The following is a 20773-nucleotide window of genomic DNA, read 5'->3' as shown; positions in this document are numbered from 1 at the left end:
GTGCCTATTACATTTATTACAACATTTATTGCCAATAATGCAAAGCTAATTGTTTTAATTAATAACTGATCCACAACTGATCACAGGGGAAAGATCACAGGGACTGGGCAAATACGCGAAACTTTCTGGTTTTGTATAAAAACAAATTATGTTTTGTAAACATAATCAAAACAAATTTATTTTGTGTTTTTTTCTAATTTGGTTATTAAGTGGAGAATCAATGTAGTATGATATTTGACGATCTATCGCGCAATCAAGTTTATTGGAAGGCGTAGTGGTACGAAAACGTACAATGTATTAGTTTATTAATAGACATATAATAACGATCGCTATACACAACTTCACCAAATAGCAGTACATAAGTGAACGTCAGCCGGAATAGCTCAGTTGGGAGAGCGTTAGACTTAAGTTGTTTACGCAACAGTCATCTAAAGGCCCCCGGTTCAATCCCGGGTTCCGGTACGAACGGAACAGTTCGGCGGTTGACAATTTTTTCAGTCAGGCAAATAAATATAATAAAGCTTTATTTTATGTAGACATTTGAAAATCCATTTTACTACAATTGGACATTTTAATTAAAATTAATGGATGCAACGTGGTGACAACGTTAATAAAATTTCTTACATCACTTAAATATCTAATAAAAATACACGTGTTTTATATGAACAAATAAATGCAAACAACACATCTATTATCCATGTATTTTTATGGTTGTCAATCATAGGCCTATCCCTACCACATATAGAGCGCGAAGCGCGATACGTATTATTGATTGTAACAATGAGTTGCGATAAAGGAATCAGCCGCTTATCAAGGAGGAGCTGTGTCCCAGCAACCCGTTTCCCTAGAGTCAAGCACTCCTCGGAGTTTCTTTTTCATAATCACATATAGAGCGCGAAGCGCGACACGTATTACTATCCAGGTGGTATGGGCCCTTTAGCATTATCTGACCATTACGTCCATAGTTATCTTCCTTAGAATTTGAGAAATTTGGAAATCCTTGTTCGAAGTCCAAAATTTTCATCCGATTGTTCCCAAACTTTCACAGATTTTTTTTTTATCAATGAGGACCCAACCCAAACTCTATATGAGCAATATCGGACCATCAGTCCAGAATTATGTCTCTTTGAATTTAAAAATAAAAGTGAAAAACTGCTTGGTTAGGTGATTATGTCAACATTTTTCACCAGATTCTTTCCACATTTACAGTGTGTTCATATCAATGAGCATTTTTACCTCATTTAAAATGAGAAACATCGGGACAATAAGTCCAGAATTTTTCTATTTAATTTGACAAAATAAACAATTTTCACTTGTTTGAAAAATTTCACAACTTTTGTCTGAATCTTTCCAAACTTGTTAGGTGTTTTTATATCAGTATTACTCGAACCCTATTGAGAGCAATAAATCTATTATGATCTTTTACTGAATTTCAAAGTATTGTGAAATGCAGCTTCTATATACAGTTTACAGTTTTCATTCAATTTTTTTTTTCAAACTTTTACACTGTTTTCATATCAATGAGTACACAACCCCTATCGTAAATGAGCAACGTATGAATAAGTTCAGAATCATCTCCCCTTGAAGTTGAGGAAAATATGAAATTACGCTTACAAGATGAAGCAGATTTGTTAAAACCTACACAGTTCTGTTCCATTAATGAAAACTGCAAACGGATACCAGTAAAAAAGGAAACCAACGTAAACAAGAGCACCGCCTTGCGGGTGCAGACCGTCCATCTATTTTTCTTTTTAAAGGTGAATGGACCTATCTCAATGTCAATCACAAAGGAGGGAGGGGTGGAGTGGAGGGGGTGTATAGTGTGGGGGTGTGGTCATATATTACATTATCTTCCAAAAATGCAAAAAAAAATAATTTTTTTTTGGGGGGGGGGGATGCTTGGGTGGGATGGTTTTTTGGACGGTATTTCAAAAATAAGATAATACAAAAAAAATATTTGTGTTTTTTTAACCATGTTTCAAAAAAAAAAGTAATGTTTTTTATCCATGTTTAAAAAAATTCTTTTTTTTTAGGGGGGGGGGAGGGGGATGGGGGTATAGTGTTAGGGTGTGGTGGTCATTTATTAGATGATCTTTAAGAGAAAAAAACTTTTTTTTTTTGGGGGGGGGGGGGGTTTCGGGGGGTGATTCGGGGGGGGGGGGGGGCGGGGGAATGGTTTGGGCGGAGTCTATTGTGGTTTGTCAGGTAAGAGTTGTTTTGTCAAAGTATCAATCAGATCAAATCATAAATAAAGAAGTTATGGCACTTTTAGCAAAATTTAATAATTTGACCTTGAGAGTCAAGGTCATTCAAAGGTCAAGGTAAAATTCAACTTGCCAGGTACAGTACCCTCATGATAGGATGAAAGTATTTGAAGTTTGAAAGCAATTACCTTGAAACTTTAGACGTAAAGTGGATGTAAACACAAAATTTAACCATATAGTCAAAGTTACTAAGGCAATAAAGGGCCATAATTCTGTAAAAATGACAACCAGAGTTATGCAACTTGTCCTTTACTGTCCCCATATGATAGTTTGCGAGTGTTCCAAGTATGAAAGCAATATCTATGATACTTTAAGGGTAAAGTGGTCCAAAACACAAAACTTAACCAAATTTTCAATTTTCTAAGTATAAAGGGCCCATAATTCCATCAAAATGCCAGTCAGAGTTACATAACTTTGCCTGCACAGTCCCCTTATTATAGTTAGTAAGTGTTGCAAGTATGAAAGCAATAGCTTTGATACTTTAGGAATAAAGTGGACCTAAACACAAAACTTAACCAAATTTTCTAAGTATAAAAAGGGCACATAATTCTGTCAAAATGCCAGTCAGAGTTACATATCTTTGCCTGCACAGTCCCCTTATGATAGTTTGTAAGTGTTGCAAGTATGAAAGCAATAGCTTTGATACTTAAGGAATAAAATGAACCTAAACACAAAATTTTCAATTTTCTAATTATTAAAGGGGCACATAATTCTGTCAAAATGCACGCAAGAGTTATCTAACTTTGTCTGCCCAGTCCCCTCATGATAGTAAGTAAGTGTACCAAGTTTGAATGCAATAGCATTGATACTTTATGAGAAAAGTGGACCTAAACGCAAAACTTAACCGGACGCCGAGTCGGCGACGCTGACGCCGACGCCAAGGTGATGACAATATTTTTTTTATTTTTTTTAAATAGATGAGCTAAAAAAATGAACTATGAGATGTTTGGGAGTAACAACACAAAATCATATACAATGGTTTTTGTGGGTTATAACACAACATCATAAATAATGGTTATTTGGGAGTTAAAACACAAAATCATAGATAATGGTTATACCAGTATATCGTTTTCAATTTTGTTTAAAATAATCAGCCAATATATTAATATTTACAGTAGAAAAACAATCGTTCCATGTAACTTCAGTAAGTGCCTTTTACACTGAAATTCCCGACGCCCTTTGATGCTTTCCATCAATACTTATCTTGTTCTAGTTTTATTTTAATTTAATTATTTTATGTGGGTTCTTACATGAGGAAAACATAAAATGAATTTACAAAACAATATAGCTCGTATGAATATTCAGGAGCGCAATCGCGCACTTTGCATTTTACAGGCTACCTTTCCCACTTGCTATTAAAAGCGTCCGATCGTCACGGATGAATGATTTTATACTTAGCTTGCACATATTGTAGTCAAATGATCACATGTGCAATTTTGAATAAAAATATTTACTCATTACTGAGATATGTAAGTTTTAAAAGTGTTGCATTAGAAAAATCACCAAGTTTAGTAAAAGGCGATATACATGTTATTCCAATTTAATTTCAGTTTCATAATTCTAAGTTTTTACACAAGAAGAACATAACATTAATTAAAGAAAAACAATACGGCTCGTATGAATATTCAGGAGCGAAACTGCTCAATCGGCATGTTGCAAGCTGGTAAGTTATTAAGACGTGTAAGTTTATGCGTTTTACTTTTCACATTGTTATTATTTAACGTTACATACGAGTTTGAGAATTTGACTTTTGAAGTGACGTTTTTAATTTGTTTAGTTTTATATTTTGTTGTTTTTGAATTTCAATTAAATTTTCAGGAATAATCAAATATGTGTTGAATTATTCTTGGTCCAAATTTCAACACAAGCCGTTCAAAAATAAGGTAGCTATATTGATATGATTAAGTGATGCGTTAGAAAAGTCTCCAAGTATATAGTTTTTACCGAAGAATTAATGATGAACATGCATGGACTAACAAGTACAAGTGAATACGCATTTTTAACACACATCAATAAATATTAAAAGTATCATTATATTTATAAAGAATCTTTTGCGACAATGAACGTTTGTTTACAACCGAAATATTCAAATACGAGCATGTAAAAAGAATGGAACTGCTAATAACAGTTGTGAACGGCTATGCATACAGAAAAATAACGATTTCTTCATTATTTTTACATGTTTACGTGCCAGCATTTCATACAATAAATTTTCACAGGATAACTATAATGTAATTTTGTGCTGTAATAAATAAACAATTACATTTGGTATTGATACGAGTACTGGTAATTAATCTCAAACTGTGTTAACAATAATGCCTTATGTTATACGTATCTTAATAATGATACAAATATATATATAAATATATCCTGCACAACATTGCATACATGTCCATATGCATAATAACTAAGCCGTTTATTAATATTTAAGCGGAAACAATTTCGTATGAAATTCTGTCACGACCATGTTAGATGTTTGGTCGTAAATTAAACACAATTTGGAACCGATCGGCACGAATTGGCGCTAAAGACAGATTATACGCAGTCTGTGTTTAAAAAAATGTTAAACGGAGTCAAAGCCATTGATATGTATAAAGCGGTGACAGATGAGTACAAATTGTTGCCGGTAAGTTTATGTTCACCAATCCGGTTTGGTTGCAACTGCGGTAAACTGGCGTTGATTTGCTTATCCGACAGGGTTATGTTGCGATTAGAGAACCAATTGTGTTATGCAATGTGTCACACAGTCCGAAACCATATACGTAACCAAAAATATGTCGGAAAAAAGCCAAAAAAGGAACTTGCATGTGCCTTCTCTGGCTCGGACAATAACTTAACCAGTTCGTACGACAGCCTGGCGTAAGTTAGACTCTTGAATCCCATCCTGTAATGCATACATAAATGTGTGTCCTGTATGTACTTGAGGTTAAGCATCGGATAGATCATACACTTTTTCCTGGGAACCTTAAGGCAATGTGTAAGTATTACTGGCCCTTAATCATGGTTCCATGAACATCGTACCTTTAATCGGTGACCATTTGGCCTGCCACACAACTCCCACTCTTACGGTGTACGTTGAAAGAAAGCGTCAAGATTAAGGCTGCTTGCAAGTCCCTGCCGATTTTTATATATACAAAACAAAAATAAATTCGTAATTGTTCAGAAACTATGACCTTCAACTCTTTCACTAGTTATGCAATTCCAATCGGTGGAATATGGAAATAGAGTATGAGGTCAATTAAAATAATTCTCTTTATTATCAAGCCAGATACTTCTTTTTGCTTTTAGTTAAGAATGTTTAAGTATGCACAGCACTATAATTTGAAATAGTTTTAACTGGAATTACCAATTTTGTCCTATGGTTTCATTTTCATGTCAGAAACACATGTTTAAATGAAGAAACACGGAGGAAAACATACTATTGTTCGACAAGCTGTTTATAAAAAGAACCCTCGTAGTTAATAGCATCATACTACTTCATCTAAAGTAATAGCCCGAAAAAGCAAATAAACATAACTAACTTAAACCTAGCTAGTGTAATCAGTAAAGAATTATGCGGCATACTGAACAATGTCAGTTAATGTAACGTCAATACATGCCAGCATTGCATTTATAAACGATGTAAAATTACAAAATAAAGAAGGAAAATATATTACCAAATAGCTGCAATAGTGTTGTGTTGTAATAAACATGTACACAAGGGTAGTGGATGGTGAGCAGTGTAAAGAAGCAGTATAAAAAGCACAACCAAGTGAAATGATACTTGTTAACATATTTTGAAAATGGCAAAGAAGTCATTCTAAAGACGCCTGTGCAAGTATAAGTGATACAATCACTGGAACAAATGAGACAGAAGGGAGAAAATAATCTTTGACAGAGAAACCCAACCTCTCATATTGCATACATGCAACGGAACATTTATTTGAAGAGTAATACGGAATAAAAGGTTTTTCTTTAAGCTTTTTTCACAAGTGTTTTTTTCTCAGAATTATTCCTTTGCTTTAAACTCCTTGTAGATCAATTCCTATGAATGAAGTTTACATCCTGCACCGTTCTTTCTATCTTTATTACGTCAACTGTATAATACCATGAACACTTTTTTCCGCTGGAGGGTGCGGTTCGAAGGCGTTGGCATGAATCCTGCTGAAACAAACACATTATTGTTAACTTTACCATAACGTGTCATTGAATTGTAAGGTTTTGTAGGCGTTGGTATGAATCCTGTTGAAACATGTGCATTCTTGTTAACTTTACCCTAACGGGTAATTTAATTGTAAGGCTTTGTAGGCGTTGGTATTAATCCTGCTGAAACCTGCGCATTATTGTTACTTTACCATAACGAGTAAATATATTGTAAGGTTTTGTAGGCGTTGGTATGAATCCTGCTGAAATATGCGCATTATTGTGAACTTTACCATAACGGGTAATAAATTGTTAGGTTTTGTAGGCGTTGGTATTGATCCTGCTGAAGCCTGCACATTATTGTTAACTTTACCATAACGTGTAAATAAATTGTAAAGTTTTGTACGGGTTGGTATGAATCCTGCTGAAATATTCGCATTATTGTTAACTTTACCATAACGGGTAATTAAATGGTAAAATTTGTAGGCGTTGGTATGAATCCTGCTAAATAATATGCATTATTGTTAACGTTACCATAACGAGTGAATAAAGTGTTAGGTTTTGTAGGCGTTGGTATGAATCCTGCTGAAATATGCGCATTTTTGTTAACTTTACCATAACGAGTAAATAAATTGTTAGGTTTTGTAGGCGTTGGTATGAATCCTGCTGAAATATGCGCATTATTGTTAACTTTACCATAACGTGTTATTAACTTGTAAGGTTTTGTAGGCGTTGGTATTAATCCTGCTGAAATATGCGCATTGTTGTTAACTTTACCATAAAGAGTAAATAAATAGTAAGGTTTTGTACGGGTTGATATGAATCTGTTGAAATATGCGCATTATTGTTAACTTTATCATAACGTGTAATTAAAGTGTAAGGCTTGGTACGGGTTGGTATGAATCCGGCAGAAACATGCGCATTATTGCTATCTGTATCACGAAACGTGGCATTGAATTGTGAGGTTTTAAATGCGTTTGGTATGAATCTTATGGGAACATGCGGACTATTGTTAACTGCAAAATGCGATGTCATTGAGTTGAACGGTTTTGTCGGCGTTAGTTTGAATCCTTCTAGATCAGTAAATTAAGAATACATATTTTCCGTTACATTTTTTTGTTCTTCGCGAATCCATCAATTTATTATTTGTGTCGGCGAAATATATAGGTAAAAATCGGGAAGACGCATTGTGACGTATAGGTCTTTAGTAACGACAAATACTGTTGATGTGCCATTTAGTAATGGCTTATTGATTACAAAGATATGCAGGGGTGCCATAGAAATCGTCACATATCACTAATTGTAATAGAGAAACATGTACTCACCTGGATTCACTATGAGGAAACCTCTTAATAAAATTGCTGTTATGTTCATATAATGAAGCAGTTGAGTTATTTAAATACTGACAAGTAAACTGATGTGTAAATACACGAGCATTGATATTAGCATTTTTACTTATTTACCGATTAACCAAAGCCATTGCTTTTATACCACTACCATTTTATCAAAACACTTAAATTTTGAACACGCATACTTACACTGAAATGACTGTGGATCGTATGTGTTCTAGTCATAAATTGGATGATGCACTTCAAAGTGTTCAGTAAGAAGAACAATTACCTGTAAACAAGGTAGGGATATCAATTAAACCATTATGATGCTTGATATGCTTGGTGCAGTTTAGAAAATTGTATTTAAATATTTTGTTAAAGATATGTTTTATTTGTTCCGCTTAAACATAGCATATCCTTAAACATTGCACTATAATTGCTTTGTACACATAATTATCAACCGATCAACATACAAGGACTTCGTGGAACATTTTTTCCTGGATCGATTTTATTGCATATGGTGGATCCGAAGTAAGATGTTATAGAGCACGAACCTTGCCTGATGCAACAAGGAACAACCATGATGCATACATTTTATTTGGTCACGTTTAAATACCAAGAAAACACCTGACTTTGCAAGATCTTGTTTAAGTTTTCATATATTATGACTGGGACCTGTACAAACAAACTGTACTTTTGCGAACATTTAAACCAGTTGAGATTATTATTGGTAACGAAGTTTGTTTTTTAAATAAATCAATAAATTGTGTGTACATTAAAGCGGAGTAAGGAGTCCTCCACTACAGATCTTTTTTATATATCATTTCATATAAATTGTTATTGATGTGATAACACAGAAACTTGCTCTGCTTATCAAATTAACTATTAGTTCTAGATGCATTTGAAGTTATTTACAATCTTTGATTACAGTTTATCTCTTTTATTCAAAACGTTTAGGAAGTTTAAAACTTGTACATTTCAATTCACAGGCTGTATTCAACTGGTATGTACGAGATGAAAACTTTGTGTCAACATATGAGTTGCGCTATGTGAAATACATGTGCATAAAGTGTCTTCCCCGATTAGCCTTATCTGGGACGACACTTTACGCACATGCATTAAACCCCCTGTCACATTAAGGGGCCCATTGTGCATTTTCAAATTTATGATATGTGTCTTTACTCTATTTGAGACGATGACATCATATCAAAACATGATTAAAATGCCACTTCGCCAGAATAAGAGTGTGTAATAGTGCGGTTGTCAAAAAAGAGATAAATGCCTAGTGAAGGGAGTTTTATGTTATTGCCCAGTCTATAAAATTGTGTCATCATAATAATCAATACTGTTTCTTAATTTCGTCAGTATGCTTATGTTATGAACCTTGTAGAAACCGAACACTTTAATATTTGTTTAACGATTTAAGTTTAAACATTTGATAAAATGGAATTACAACAAACTGATTATTTTCTTCTAAATGTATTATGTTAAACAAAATAGTTTAAAACAAACAATATGAAATTCACCCCAGATGTTATGATAAAAAAACAGTTGTGTGATGCTGAAACATTTATCAAGTATAACAAATTTTTTGATGTTATCTTTGTACATTTATTTTTAATTCTGCATGCAAGTATCAAGCCTGTGAAGGAAGCATTATTGTTGTTAGATAAAACGAATCATTTTGTGTTAACTCTTTCAGTGCGGGAACCGAATTTTGAAAGCCTTTGCAAACAGTTTGGATCCAGATGAGACGCCACAGAACGTGGCGTCTCATCTGGATCCAAACTGTTTGCTATTCTGATAGTATTCTTTGAAAAAAAATCGAAGAAAATGCTAATTTTACAAATTCAACAGACGACATTTTTGCAGACGACAAGTTTCCCAGCATGCAAAGGGTTAAGGATGAATTTGTACCATGTGAATAAGTCTAAAAGTAGGTCAATATCAAGGTCAAGTGATGTGGGTATATTGATACTTATCAATGAGGTCAAGTGATGTGGGTATATTGATACTTATGAATGAGGTCAAGTGATGTGGGTATATTGATACTTATCAATGGGGTCAAGTGATGTGGGTATATTGATACTTATCAATCACAAAATCTATGCAAGTATCAGAGTTATGTAAGCAAAATGTTATACAAAATGCGTAATTTGGGTTAACCTTGTACGGAGAAACGGATGAATAAATAAACAAACACGGCCAATCTAAACACCCATCCTGGCATCAATACTCGACAGGATTAAGGCATGGATAAAAAAAACAACCTTCAATCTTTAAATATATACAGGGTGTGTTGAGTAAACCTAAATACTATTTAAACATAAAAACCAGAAAGGTAAACAAGCAAGGCAAAATAAATTCTTATGTAAAACATTGAAATATTGGCACAAATAGGAATAATAGCATAACAAATTGTATCACTCATTTAATCGCTTTAAATAAAATAATAATTAGTCAAAATTCAACTTAAATTGAATGTTCTCAATAAAATGGCATACATTCATCCAAGGGATACATGTCATTGTATGTAAGATTTGCTCAGAAGTCGGAAGCACTTACTGCCATGTACCATGCATGCCAAAAAGGCCACTAAAGGCAAACATTAGAGAATAATTCTGATTTGTTCTGCAGAATAATAATCCTTACCAGAATGTAAGTTAATAATATTTGTAATGTAGTTATTATGTGTTAATGTATTTTAAATTGGTAATATTTTCTATCTAAGCACATGTTAATATAACATTTATCTTTGCTAACATTCTTTTGGCAAGTCAGAATCCCACATTTTCATCAACAAGTCTCAACATGGTCTAAAAATAAACTGGCAAATTCTATTATATTTATACATATGATAACAAGCTTATTCACACATGATTCTTCTCTCATTAAATAAAACTGGAATAGCAAGTCTTGGGTAACATACAAAACAATCAAACAACTGAACACTTATGTTTAGAATAGAAACAGACATCAATAGAATTCAACAAAATATATCACTAAGTCTCTCAAGTCAATTGTTAAGTTTTAAAAGTACAATAACATTGCTAACACTACAACCAAGATAATCTCTTGTCATCCAAACAATAGGTGGGTCTCTAATTTTCCTTTATTGGTCTTACCATTAATTTAAGACCTCTAACTGCACTAAGATTTCAACAGAGCCAAAAATCTAAGCACCACCAAACAGTTTGAAAACAATATAGTTACGGTTTTCACCAGTTGGGAAATTGGGGACACCAATTAACATAAACTCAGTGAATATGTCATGCATCACAGCGTAAGCTGGAGGTGTTCACAGCAATGACAACAACCCCCCCCCTCCCAATCCCACATGTGGATCAAAGGATCATTTTAGTTCAAATTTACAAATTCATATATTAAAATAAAAGGCAGGCACTGTGGATTAACCATTTTTTATTGTTTCTGTTCTTCTTTTTTTCTTTTTTTTTTTTTTTTGGGGGGCGGGGGGGCGGGGGAAGGTGTGCCATTTTCAAGTATATTTTAGACATATCTTGGATGTCAAATAAGCAACTCAAACTTTTCCTTGGTAAGTTGGTTTCATCAGTCATGGACAGAGGTTAGTTTAAACCTATTTATTGTCCCCTACCGGTGAAACCGGAGAGAACTTATGTTTTGCACTCCGTCTGTCTGTCAGTCTTCAGTCCGTCACACTTTTCTGGATCCTGCGATAACTTTAAAAGTTCTTTATATTTTTCATGAAACTTGAAACATAGATAGATGGCAATATGGAGATTATGCATGTCATTTCATTTTGTTCCTATGTCAAAAAATCTGGTTGCTATGGCAACAACAAAAAATAAAAAATACTGACAATGGTGGAGTTTCACCGGTAGGGGACCATATTGCTTGGCAATCTCTTGTTTTAGCTTGATTGCATAGAAAGCCTAAGGCTTATTTGAAACGCTCTCGAGTCCATTTCCTGGGACTAGAACCAGTACTTGGTGTCTATGGGGGAAATCTAAAGAACGCTCCCACAGTGGGGATCAAACTGTGATGTCCCGATAGCCAGGCGGACACCATATCCATTACACCATTGCTACCTTAAGGACAGAGGTTGGAGAAGAATGGCTGAAGAAAGGATTTCATGACATATCCATACAAGTTTATATGGCTAAAATACTGGGATGGCAGTCCCCTGCTCTACCAACATAGTATTTCGTTGTTCAAGATTCTGTCCATGGACAGAGATGTCAATGGTTAACCCCTTGTTCCTAGCTGCCGTGGGTTACACAAAACAACTCACTTCTATTAATACAAATTTTTCTGAATCAAGTACTTAAGCTTTGTGGTTATGGAAGTACATGGCTATTAAACATTATTAGAAAATTTAAATTTGTACAACTAAACACAATCTTATGCAACTATATACAGTTAAGCACAATCTAGAACAACTTTGTTGAAGCTTTAAACAATGATCAAAGCATATATACGGAATATTACGCTAGTCAATTGTTCCAAGAGTTTGTATCACTCGAGTGGCTTGTGTGATGACATATCATACGAGAGGCGGAGCCTCGAGTGTGATGCGAAGTAGCACAAGCCACAAAAGTGATACAAACTCTTGGAACAATTGACTAGCATAATATTCCTTTTATTATATACAAAAACTAACGAAAACAGATAACAAATGTATTTTTTACTATAACAAAACTGACAAAACAATGACTAAAACGGTACGCCATAGTTTATTTAAGACACGTATGAATACAGTTTATGTAAGTTAACGTGTAAACATTCGAAACGGGAAAACACAGGTTTCCGACACGCTTACCTCAATGCCATCGTTAATCCTATTTTTATAACAATTAAGTTGACAGCTTTAATCCGATGTTTATAACAAAAACGTTTAAACGATATGCACTTCCACTTCTATCTTCCATGTCTTTATGGAAACTAAGTTTAAACCACACTATTTCATTGTATTCCTATAGAAATATACATTTATGCATGATAAACACACACTCCAAAATACGTTTTTAACACCTAGTTTACTGCTTAAAACACCACGTCCTACATGTCCTTAGAGTTTAGATAAAAATATTGTGTTTTGTCACAAAAATGACGTCACACGATGTGCTATGTAATATATTTCGTAATATAAAATATTTATATTTTCGGTGCGTGTAATGTGACGTCATTAAATGGGTCGAAGTAGTCCGGCTAGTATGGTAATACGGAATTGGAAACGGCGAGTAGCGTAATACTGGATTTTTTATTACAACGATGGATACAACCTGTATTTTGTTAAAAGCATTAAATAAGTCTTTAAAATATTATCTTTCAGTTATTGCACGTTCAAACTGTTCACAACTTACTGTTGCTGGGGCTATACAAGAATGGAAAAATCTTGTCAAGAACTAAACAATACCGAAATCTAGTCATAATGTGCACAATCAATTTAACACAGAAGCCTATTCTAACATTATATACCATGTTCAAACACAATATCGCACTCATAATATAAAAGAAAAAAATGGGGAAAAAAAGATGGAAAAGTGAATAAACAGTTGTGCAGATATTAAACTCGAATATAGCTGCCATGCAATAAACGTCCCTTTGTGACATGTATGAATGTTCACAAAATACAGATGAAAAGTTAGAAAATTGAACAGCCATAGGCAAAAGTGTTGAAATGATGTGTATGACTCTAAACACTATTCTGACACTTGTACACCATTTTACAAAAGTTTGACTTCAGTAGTAATACTGTAACATAAATATATATCACATACAAGTGTTTCAGTAAAAGCAGTTTCAAATACTCCACAGAAGTATTTTGGTCAAAGCTGTTTCGAATCTTCCCCACAAGTATTATGGTCAGAGCTGTTTGTAATACTCCACAAAGCACATTGTGAACAATTTTAATTGTCACAAGACTAGAATTATCTTAAAGCATTTACAAATGTAGATTTTTGTTTAAAGATCTTCTGATTTAATAAAGCATTTAATAATGCAGAATATTGTCTCAAGATCTTCTTAGTCATCTTCAAGCATTTAATGATGCAGATCAATTTCTCAAGATCTTCTTAGTTTTCTTCAAGTATTTAACGATGCAGTTTTTTGTCTCATGATCTTCTTCGTCCTCTTGAAGCATTTTATTATTCTCATGATCTTCTTCGTCATCTTAAAGCATTTTATTATTCTCATGATCTTCTTAGTTGTCTTTGAGCATGTACGGATGCAAATTATTGTCTCATAATATTTTTGTCATCTTCAAGCACCTAGTGATACAGATTATTGTCAAAAGACTGAAATAATCTCATCAAGCATCTAGTGATTTCTCAGAAACAGATCCAGATCACAGTGGGGGCTGTTGTTGCTGAGACTGCTGCTGTGGCTGCATCATACTTTCAAGTATTGACCGAAGCAGGTTCTCCACTGAAAATTACAACAAAAGAATATTAAGGCAGGTAAATTATACTACCTCTTTCGAGGCTCCAGTAGTAAAACATGAGAGATAAATATACCGGTAGTTGTGACGAAAAAACACTGCTCAGTCACACATATAAATGATTACTTTTAGGAGAGAAGCAACCAGAAATTTTCAAATGCAATTTTTTTTGTTTATTTTATGATGTAATACTGTCATGATTTGATATCATGACAATTTAACCTTTGTACCAATGTCATTACCAAAACACAGGAAAATGTTTACACTCTTTACTCGTAATTAATTCATTGTACCTGTGACCAGGCTTGGTATATTTTTTACTAAATATCAGGTTTTAAGTATGCATCATTTCACGTATGAAGTGACTTCCGTACCCAGTGCAATATCCATCATACCAGTACATGTATTTTATACATGTGTAGCACTTAATTTAATCTCTTTGGCCAGAAATCAAATAGTAAATACCTAAGCATATTATATCCATAACAGTAATCATGAACCAGCAAAAGAAAACATGGCATTTAATCCCTCATTAGTTCATTAAAATAGTCCTGGTCATGTGAATAGCTTCAATGGAATCAAACCAGTTGCACAGAAAGGCAACATACAGTCCTGGTCATGTGGCTAGCTTCAATGGAATCAAACCAGTTGCACAGAAAGGCAACATACAGTCCTGGTCATGTGGCTAGCTTCAATGGAATCAAACCAGTTGCACAGAAAGGCAACATACAGTCCTGGTCATGTGGCTAGCTTCAATGGAATCAAACCAGTTGCACAGAAAGGCAACATACAGTCCTGGTCATGTGGCTAGCTTCAATGGAATCAAACCAGTTGCACAGAAAGGCAACATACAGTCCTGGTCATGTGGCTAGCTTCAATGGAATCAAACCAGTTGCACAGAAAGGCAACATACAGTCCTGGTCATGTGGCTAGCTTCAATGGAATCAAACCAGTTGCACAGAAAGGCAACATACAGTTTAACTGAACACCAGATAAGAAGTACAATACTGTTTGCTTAGAAAAAAGAGGAACAAGAAGGCCATGGATCACTCAACAGGGTTTAAAGAATTAATTACGGTACATGCTTAGTTGAATTGTATATGAAGTACAGTGGTTACAACAAATGAAAATGATTGCCAAAAGCAGCAGTCAATAAAGTATACAGAAAAACATTTTTGCCCCAAATGGAAGCCTAGTCAGTATCCATCCATTTGCCTGTTTGAATAAGTTAAGGTTCAAAATTATGGAAATGTTATTGTCAAACTGAGGTCAAGTGATATGGGGTGTTTTCATAGATAACATCCATGCAAGTATCAAACCTTTGCAAGAAGCATTATTAATGTTATACAAAACATTTCATTTAGGTCTAACCTCAAAATTTAGACGAAAAGATGGTAGACCGGACAAGCCAATCAGTAGATTCCCAGGGCATGTAAAATTATGAAAAATGTGTTTGTTGTTTGCCATATACTAAATGTATTATATGTCCAATAAATTGGTTAACAGTTTTGTGCAAACACAAATGAAAGATTTCTGAAGAGAATTCATACTCTGGTTATTACTTCCTCCTTGTCCAGGCACGATGACAATGCTAGGCTGAGCACCAAACTGCCCCTGCATCCCTGGTGCACCTAGGCTCATCTGATTCGGGTTGTTATAAATAATTATCTGCGGTCCATTTGTTGGAACTATCATCGTGCCGTTCTGGGCAGGCGTGTTAGTGGTGGCTGGAATCAGAGCAACATGGCGTATACAGTGAATTAGAATTGCAGCATCAAAAGGGAGTCAGAGCAAAAATATTACATGTCTATAATGAAAACAAGTAATATAGCAAAGTTTGGCACTGTGCCATTATTGCTTAGCTGAATATTGATAAACACAACATACATTGTGTTTGGGATAATTGATTCTGAAATTTCCCATATCTACTTTTGATGACTCATAAATATTATTTTCTAGTGATTTAATTGAGGATATTTGTTGGTTTTGGTAGACTAGATTATCAATTTTAATTCACCACTGATCTGAGAAATTAATATCTTTAGCAGTGGTACAGCAAAACGTGATTTTCCCCTTAGATCATGATCATTATTTCAAAGCATTTTTTAAGATTTAATATACAGTATTTTATAGCAATAATAATATTTTGATGTAAAAAAAAAGACACTTTACGAAAACAAAACCAGTGAAAGTATTGCTTTTATTTTTCACTATTGAACCAAGGCATAATCAATTTTAAATTACTGATTTATCTCTAGAAACCACAAAAAAATTAAATAAAACATACTTTTAAATTAAATATGATGCCTCTAAGAGAATTGGGGAAAACTGGCATAAGAAGGTGCATTTACTGGGAAATGTATAATCATAAAGAAACATTAGTTCATTGAAATTAAAAAATAAATATTACTCACTAAATATGGTAAGCAGCTGTGAATCAATGTACAACCATAAATTGAAATTGCAAAGTATCATTTTAAGCAAATGCTATGAAAACAAATAAAAATATTCAACTGACCAAGTGTGGAATTATTTGCTTGAGGCATAGTGCTGGAGTTGTTTTGTGGACCCCCTGCAAGCAATCCTGCAGACTGCTGGCTGTAGCATGCCTGCTCTACCATTGGGAGAGAAATCTGCTGTTGCTGCTGTTGTTGATGTAGATATGTTGCATTGCCGTGGTACTGCTGGCCAGGGGAGGGAGCAGGGGCAATAGGCAAGGGTGACCCTGCTGATGACTGCTGTTGTTGTTGTTGACCATGGAACTGTGGTGCTGGTGATGGCACTTGTGCCATGGGGGATGGGGAGGCAGCAAGCCTGGGTGACAGCAAGTGGTTGATTAGAGATGGTACTAGGGCATGCTGAACCTGACTGGGCGTCTGCAAACTCTGGGAGGTCACAATATCGTCTATGTACTGCTGCTGTAGCTGAGAAGGGGAAGCCACCTGCTGAGGGTGGGTTGACATGATCTGATGCTGATGAGGGGTCAAGGCCAGTGCAGATAGGTCAGAGAGATGGGGCATAAAGCTGTCCTCCTGTTGAGGTGTTCCACTCGGCCCAGCCTGCTGTTCCATAACTTCAGACTGCTTCTGTTGTCCTTGTTGTTGCAGATGTTGTTGCTGCTGATGTGGTTGTTGTTGCTGCTGAAGACGTTGCTGCATCAGGCTTTCAATCAGGTCCCTGTTTAAGTCCCTAAAGCCTTCCTGACTTTCATGTTCTTGTTGAACCTTTTTCTGCTGGTCCTAAAATATGGAGATGTTTTGCTACATACTTGTACTTGAACACTCCTGAAGATTATGAGTAAATACAAGTCTCATTGCTCTCCAAAATAAAGATAAGAAATGATTTAACATCAAACATATTGGAGAGTTATAGTAGTTGAACTTGAACATGCTGTTCTCTGTCCAGAAGCTTCATCTTAATATATTATATTGTAATGGTTGATTGAGTGAATAAGTAAATTAACAAAGGCCAATAAATCTGTAAATATTGAAGAAAGAGTAATTATACGTTTATCTCTGCACTTCCTATTAAAGCCTGTTATCAATATATGAAGTGTCTTTTGAATCCATTCAATACTTTGAGAGAACTGCTTTGCACTAGAGCATTGATTTATAAAATATGGTATATTTTGCCAAAACAGCAAAAGGCAATAACTCCAAAAATACTGTAGAATGAGCAATGTGTTTTATACCCTTAACTTCCGCTCAATATCCTTTACAAATGCATCAAGTTTTATTAAAATTCCCTTTCGTACTGAAGAATTTATGAATGGAACATGATACATAAACAATGTGCACTAACTCTGCGAAAAGTGAAGGTATTCATGGCCTTGTACACCGCATTTACTCTTAAAACCAATGATTACATGAAGTTTTATTTGAAAACCTTTGTTTCATGCAGAATTATGCTCCACACAAGTAACAGGTTACACAAAAATAAGCAGAATGGCAATAACCCCAAAAATACTGATCAGAGAGTTGTGGTTCTTGTACTCTGTACTTCCGACATATGTATTTTATATCAAATTACATGGTTTATGGGTTAAATACTTAGACAGTTATGCACTGTAGAATTTTTTTACAAAATGGCAATTACTCTGAAAATCCTTAAGAAAGAGACATTATTCTTATACTATTCCTTTTAACCGCTCAATTATTATTAAATGCAAATTTAAATCCTTCCAATACTTACTGAACTTTGCTCTGAACAAGTAGCATGACAGAATGAAGAATGACAGACAGTAGGAAGCAGGGACAACTAGAGCTTTGTCACAGACGTGACGAATACCCCCACATGCCGCTGGACACATAATATTTTGCATGTCGTCTTCACAAAATACAGCGGACACCAAGCTCAATTTTTAAAACGCGCTTAGTGACCCCTTGACCTAGTTTTTGACCCAGAAAGGCCCATGTTCTTACTTGGCCTTAAGATCATCTCCATAAAACTTTTGACCAAGTTTGGTGAAGATCGGATGTAAACTACTTGAATAAGAGAGCGGACACCATGCTGAATGTTAAAAAACGCACTAAGTTACCCCATGACCTAGTTTTAGGCCCGGAATGGCCCATGTTCAAACTTGTCCTATAGATCATTCAGATAAAACTTGTGACCAAGTTTGGTAAGGATTGGATGAAAACTACTTGAATTAGAGAGCAGACAACATGGTGAGGTTTAAAACGCATTAAGATAGCCTGTGACCTAGTTTTTGACCCGGCATGACCCATATTCAAACTTGACCTAGACATCATCTAGATACAACTTCTGACCAAGTTTGGTGAAGATTGGATGAAAACTAATTGAATTAGAGAGCGGCCAACATTGTGATGTTTAAAACACACTAAGTGACCCTGTGACCTAGTTTTTGACCCGGCATGGCCCATGTTCAAACTTGACCTATACATCATCTAGTTACAACTTCTGACCAAGTGTGGTGAAGATCGGATTTAAACTACTTGAAATAGAGAGTGGACACCATGCTCAATGTGTAAAACGTGACCCTGTGACCTAGTTTTTTATCTAGCATGGCCCATGTTTGAACTTGGCCTTCAGATCATCTAGATAAAACTTCTGACCAAGTTTGGTGAAGATCGGATGAAAACTACTTGTATAAAAGAGAGGACACCATGCTGAATGTTAAAAAACGCACTAAGTGACCCCGTGACCTAGTTTTAGGCCCGGCAATGCTCATGTTCGAACTTGGCCTTAAGATCATCTAGATATAACTTCTGACCAAGTTTGGTGAAGATCGGATGAAAACTACTTGAATTAGAGAGCGGACACTTAATTCGGACCAATAGACCGACCGACAGACAAGTTCACTCCTATATACCTCCCTAAACTTCGTTTGAGGGGGTATAATGATTTTACTATATGCCCTCCTTCAAAAATATATTTTTTACATACTAGAACATACAATTATTTTTCCACAAAATGCCAATTTTTCAATGATTTTTATCCCCACGTTTTTCGGAGAAAAAGTGGGGATATTGTGGTGATGTGCGTCTGTCCGTCCGTCCTGCATGGCCACCTGCTCCTCCTACACTATTAGCACAAGAACCTTGAAACTAACTTACATGGTAGCTATGAGCATATTTGCGACGGTGACAGTGACGGAATTTGATCTGACCCCTGGGTCAAAAGTTATGGGGGTTGGGGCGGAGCCGGGTCAGAGATTTTCCTGCGACCGCAATTCGAAAAAGGCTCATAACTACTGTGTCCCTTTAGATATTGCTTTCATATTTGGTATGCATGTGTATCTAGACACCACCTATCCATGCACATAAAATTTTTACCCCTGTGACCTTGACCTTGAACTTTGGGTCAATTTTTAGGTTTTGAAATCTGCAACCGCGATTCGAGAAAAGACTCATAACTACTGTGTCCCTTTAGATATTGCTTTCATATTTGGTATGCATGTGTATCTAGACAACACCTTTTCCATGCCCATACAATTTTTTACCCCTCTTACCTTGACCTTGAACTTATGGTCAGTTTTCAGGTTTCTAAATCTGTGAACGATTCGAAAAAAGCTCATAACTACTGTGTCCCTTCAGATATTGCTGTCATATTTGGTATTCATGCGTATCTGGACAAGACCTTACCATGCGCATATTTTTTTTTACCCCTTTGACCTTGACCTTGAACTCGGGCCAGTTTTCAGGTTTTGAAATCTGCCACCGCGATTCGAAAAAGGCTCAAAACTACTGTGTCCCTTCAGATATTGCTTTCATATTTGGTATGCATTTGTATCTGGACAGCACCTTTCCATGAGCATACAATTTTTTTACCCGAGACCTTGAACTTTTGGTCAGTTTTCAGGTTTCGAAATCTGCGCCAGCGATTCGAAAAAGGCTCATAACTACTGTGTCCCTTCAGATATTGCTTTCATACTTGGTATGCATTTGTATCCAGACAACATCTATCCATGTGCGCACAATTTTTCTACCCTTATGATCATGACCTTGTGGTCAGTTTTCAGGTTTTGAAATCTGCGACCGCTATTCGAAAAAGGCTCATATCTACTGTGTCCCTCCAGATATTGCTTTCATATTTGGTATGCATGTATATCTGCAAAACACTCTATGGGCATAATTTTTTTTACCTCTGTGACCTTGACCTTGGGGCCAGTTTTCAGG

General features: G+C 35.3%; 1 protein-coding gene, 1 long non-coding RNA gene and 1 other non-coding gene across 6 annotated transcripts in view; 2 read left to right on the top strand and 1 right to left on the bottom strand.

Annotated features, from left to right (window-relative positions):
• Positions 1 to 372: 372 nt before the first annotated feature.
• Trnal-uaa (transfer RNA leucine (anticodon UAA)) lies at positions 373 to 462 on the top strand. The gene is given in 2 exon segments: positions 373 to 409; positions 427 to 462. It is a non-coding gene; the product is annotated as a tRNA-Leu (tRNA).
• A 9112-nt stretch (positions 463 to 9574) lies between these two features.
• On the top strand, positions 9575 to 9777 carry LOC127846609 (uncharacterized). The gene is made up of 2 exons (XR_008033566.1): positions 9575 to 9706; positions 9744 to 9777. It is a non-coding gene; the product is annotated as an uncharacterized LOC127846609 (long non-coding RNA).
• A 288-nt stretch (positions 9778 to 10065) lies between these two features.
• Positions 10066 to 20773, bottom strand: part of LOC127846555 (nuclear factor of activated T-cells 5-like) — a 53812-nt gene continuing 43104 nt past the window's right edge. For all 4 annotated transcript variants that reach the window (XM_052377916.1, XM_052377919.1, XM_052377918.1 and 1 more), the window contains 3 exons: positions 16654 to 17374; positions 15686 to 15862; positions 10066 to 14122 (listed from right to left, as the gene is read on the bottom strand). In XM_052377916.1, coding sequence (XP_052233876.1) covers positions 14043 to 14122; positions 15686 to 15862; positions 16654 to 17374 — 978 coding nt within the window. In that variant the 3' untranslated portion in view covers positions 10066 to 14042. The remainder of the gene's footprint in view (positions 14123 to 15685; positions 15863 to 16653; positions 17375 to 20773) is intronic.

This window comes from Dreissena polymorpha, chromosome 9, assembly GCF_020536995.1.
Source record: "Dreissena polymorpha isolate Duluth1 chromosome 9, UMN_Dpol_1.0, whole genome shotgun sequence".
In the NCBI taxonomy this organism is placed as follows: domain Eukaryota; kingdom Metazoa; phylum Mollusca; class Bivalvia; order Myida; family Dreissenidae; genus Dreissena; species Dreissena polymorpha.
Note: the sequence above shows the minus strand (reverse complement) of the source record. Positions and strands in the feature narration are given on the sequence as shown.